Source organism: Hipposideros armiger, unplaced genomic scaffold (genome assembly GCF_001890085.2).
Source record: "Hipposideros armiger isolate ML-2016 unplaced genomic scaffold, ASM189008v1 scaffold_54, whole genome shotgun sequence".
Taxonomy (NCBI): Eukaryota; Metazoa; Chordata; class Mammalia; order Chiroptera; family Hipposideridae; genus Hipposideros; species Hipposideros armiger.
In genome coordinates this window covers 1,240,650-1,245,010 of record NW_017731404.1, presented here as the reverse complement: position 1 = coordinate 1,245,010, position 4,361 = coordinate 1,240,650, and the positions used below count along the sequence as shown (strand labels likewise).

General features: G+C 38.8%; 1 protein-coding gene across 2 annotated transcripts in view; it reads right to left on the bottom strand.

The window, feature by feature from the left end:
• Positions 1-4,361, bottom strand: part of SLC9A8 (solute carrier family 9 member A8) — a 72,128-nt gene that overhangs the window by 43,255 nt on the left and 24,512 nt on the right. For both annotated transcript variants that reach the window (XM_019640939.1, XM_019640937.1), the window contains one exon: positions 3,881-3,964. In XM_019640939.1, coding sequence (XP_019496484.1) covers positions 3,881-3,964 — 84 coding nt within the window. The remainder of the gene's footprint in view (positions 1-3,880; positions 3,965-4,361) is intronic.

The following is a 4,361-nucleotide window of genomic DNA, read 5'->3' as shown; positions in this document are numbered from 1 at the left end:
TTTTTTGAGGATGAAATAATACATTCATTTTCTATATTACTATATCTCTATCATTGTTGGTGGATTGGGGAAAATACATATTGGTCTTCAAGCTCAAAATGACTACATATAACGCACAGTCTATTAAATACTGCAAAATCAGGCCCTTTTTTCATAGGAAAATTGCCATGCCACAATCTTGATAGTCTGATTTCTTGTCAAAATCCCTATTCAAAAGAATCACTAAATGTAGTCTCACAAATGTACAGCTGTTAACCATAAAGACCAAAATAATATTCAAAAAAGGCTCAAAATAGAAGCAAATGATGACTTCTGAAAATGCCTCATTAAGTCTTAAAATAACCGCCTGTACTACCAGATCATGGGACCCTGCGAAAAGAAATGGGCTGATTTCTCGGGTTTTGAAGGGCAACCAAGTGTCAGGCTCTGTGCCTGGAGCCATTGCATAGATTCTTTTGGAGTTTCAGAAACTAACTGTCCCCTGGGAAAAAGGAGAGCCCATCTGCAGTGGGTTGCCATGCCCTCCAGCTCCAATTCATGTCCACCTGGCACCTCAGAATGGGACTTCATTTGGAAATTGGGTCTTTGCAGGTGTAATTAAGGGAAGAATCCAGATGAGATCATACTGGATGAGGGTGGGCCACAAACCCAATCAGAATGTCCTTATAAGAGAAAAAAGGACACGCAGACACAGGGAAGAAGGCCACGTGAAGACGGACTGAGGCAGAGGCAGGAGTTATGCTGCCACGGCCAAGGCAGGCCTGGGACCACCAGAAGCTGGAAGAGCGCCTGGTTTCACTCCCTAGAGGGAGTGCGGCTCTGCCAACACCTTCATTTCAGATTTCTAGCCTCTGGAGCTATGAGAGAAGAAACTTCTGTTGTTTTAAGCCACTCAGTTTGTGGTAACTTGTTATAGCAGCCACAAGACATGCATACACTACCTTACAATGAATAGTGTTAGAGAAAAACCTGGTTCCTTTTGGTGATTATCTCCCCCCAAATAGTCTGAGGGATTTTAGGTGGTACTTGAGCAGTGTGCGTCAAATGCCGCTGACCCTGCAGATTGAGAAAGTCAGCCTCTTTTGATTCTTTTTTAATCCCAGTTAAGTCAAAGACACATCAGGTTGGTGCCACCGTGTGTAAAGCCTCTCTCCAATGTGCTGATCTCCCATTTTGACAGAACAGGCTTGACCTCAGAGGCTTCAGCAGGCATAGGTACGACTTTGTTTTTATCGTATTTATTTATAAAAACAATGCTGGTCTTCCACTTAAAACCATGTTATGATGTTTCCTTTAAAATAAATGCATACATAATATACCAATAGCAGCATGATTCACAATAGCCAAAAGGTGGAAACAACGCAACAGTCCATCAACAGACGAATGATAAACAAAGCACGGTATAGAAGTACAACAGAATAGCCATAAGAGAAAGGAAATTCTAATACATGCCACAACATGGATGAACCTTAAAAACAAGCTAAATAAAATGAGCCAGACACAAAAGGCCAAATAGGGTATGATTTCACTTATGTGAGGTACCTAGAATAGGTAAATTCATAAAGACAGAAAGTAGAATAGGGCCACTAAAAAAATAGAAAATACTNAAAAAAAAAAAAAACACTTAAAATAAATAAATAAATAAAAATAATAAAATAAAATAAAATAATTCCAGGTAAACACAATGATTTGTTTTTCCTAAACAAAAGGCTTTCATCTATGAGTTTTTCTTTGCAAAAAGCTGCTTTATTTTGTTATTTAAAAATAGATTAGTCTTGGCATGTTTATAGGGAACTAATTCTGATAAAATATATCTAGTTGGTTATTATTAATCTGGATATTGAAATTTTACCCAAATTCGAGTTACCACATACCACAAGGACTTCCCTTTGCTACATAAAACAAATTTATCTGTTTCTCTTGGACATAATTAATGTTTTATTCTTTGTATGATATTAATAATTTAAAGAGCCAATACCTGCCTACCTGATGCATATCAACTTAGGATAGTGTTACTGAAAATTTTATTCCAAGTCTAAATTTACATTAGCAAATATAGCAACATTAAAATAAAACATTCAAAGTTGACTTCCTATCTTCTTTGGGGAAGGGTAGGAAGTGGAGAGTCTCTGAATTCGCATTTCCAATTCACATTAGTCCCTTTCATATAAATTGTCATGTTTTCTGCTGGAAAGCCACCTTCAAAATGTTTTTCTAAGAAACTATTATTTTCCCTCAAATTTGAACACATTTATTTCTCCTCCCTTCAAAAAATTAGAAAATAATGCTTTAACACAATAATCAAAGTGTGTGATTTTTAAGTCAAATCAAATCAATTTCCTCAGCATTGTTTTGAAATATTTTTGTAATCTGCTTATAGTCCTTTTAAGATTTATTTACGAAATGAAAGAAATGAAAGCATGAAAGACATTGACCTTCAATTCCTTCTTGCTTGTTTTCTTTTTAACAATTATTTGATGTCAGTAATGGTTTATAAGAATTTATTTTTTTTACCTTAAACTTCTTTTTCACATTTTCTTTGGATAGATGCACAATAAAATAACAACTTAAAAAAAAATCTGGACTGAACTTAGAATATTTTTGTTTCAGTACCCAGGTGAAAAATTAAAGATTTAATTTGTATGTTTTAACCAAAACTCTCTTGACAAATTTAACTCTCAAGTTTAATGTTATTGCTCATAATACTAACTAGTCATGTTAATCTTACTAATAATTGATATTATTATTAATAACAAGAAGCACTACCATTCCTCTAATGTGGTGGGTAATGCTTTGCATACATTCCTTCATCTCAAGTAACTCTCAAAGCAACCTGAGAAGTAGGGTTTTGGTTTTTTTTATTTTTATTTCTGCTCTACCCAAAAGGAACCTGTAGGGGGCAGCACATGACTAGATCCAGGTCTCTGGCTCCAAAAAGTCCAGGCTCCTTCCTCTCTCTGAGAGTTAAGCCAAAGGTTAGCCCTTCCCAACTTCATCATTTTTTATCACATTCACAGAAAAACTTTTGTATTACTAGCATTTTAATTTAAGTTGAATCATGTTTGTATTTTAAAACTTAAATACATTTATATTTAAAGAAAACTCACAGGCAAGGAGCTCACATGTTCAAAAGTGGCCCCTGCTCAGGCAGAGTCCCACCGGAAGTTGGAGGGCACAGATCAGACACGACAAGGCACAGCGGGGAGCCGGGCAGGGGCCCGTGATGCCGCTCTTGCGAGGAGCTGGGGAGCCCAGAATGGGTGGAACAATACGGGGCTCGGTGAATGGGCCAGGGGAGCTGGAAGCCCGGGTGGAAGGATGGGCTCCAGCCTGGTAAGGTGAAGCGGAGCCAGGGAGAGGCTGGAAAGAGACTGAGACTGGAGGGTAAAGGGAACTCAGCGGGGAGTTGAGGCTGAGGGCAGGGCACTGAGACGGGGGACCCTACAGGATGAATAGGCCTAAGGATGGAGAAAGGCCCCACATGCTGAGCTGAGAGACTCAAAGGGCCCGGGGCACATGTCCTTGTCAACTCAGGACACAGTCTCTCCTCTTTACATGTGTCAGTCTGTGTCCAACAAGAAGTGTCAATATGTCGTCCATGTACCACTTACAATCACTTTGGCCATACTCCTAGGCAAAGCACACGTCTATGGAAAACACTAGATTAATAAGCCACGCTGCTGAAACCATTCAAGCAGCCCTTTGACCATGTTTGCTCCTCTCCACAAGTCAGGCAGTCTGGTCCAGCTTCTACCACGCACGCCCGGGGTTGTTCCCTCACACAGAGCCACCACTGCAAAATTAACATCCAAGCCTCTAAGGAACTTGCCTTACCAACATGGGGAGCCACCCAGACCGAAAACCCTAACGTGTGCCTTACCTTGTGTAATGAGTAGCCTGACTCAAATATAATAGGCGGAAGCAACAGGAGGAAAAACATATTTGGACGAAACATTTCTTCTTCCTGTAAATATAAAATGGGTATTTTAAGAGACATGGAGTTTGTGTAATTAAGAAATAAATCCATCAATGAAGAGCCGAAGTAATTCTTCTCTCAGGGCCTGACCCAGGGGAAACATACGATGTTTAAATAACTACCTGATAATAAAACCAAGCAGGAGGAGAGCTATAACAAACAAACAAAAATACCCAAGAAACAAAACGTGCATTTTAAAATTAGGATAAGTACTTTAAAAGGTGACCAGCAAAAGATATAGCAGAAGGAACTGCTTCCAAACACATAGTAGTATGCTATCTATTCTTTACTAAGGAAAGAAAAGTAATTTTAAAGGAAAACATTTTAATTCAAATAAAACACTTTCAAAAGCAAGTCCAGGGGCGGCCAGTTAGCTCAGGTGGTT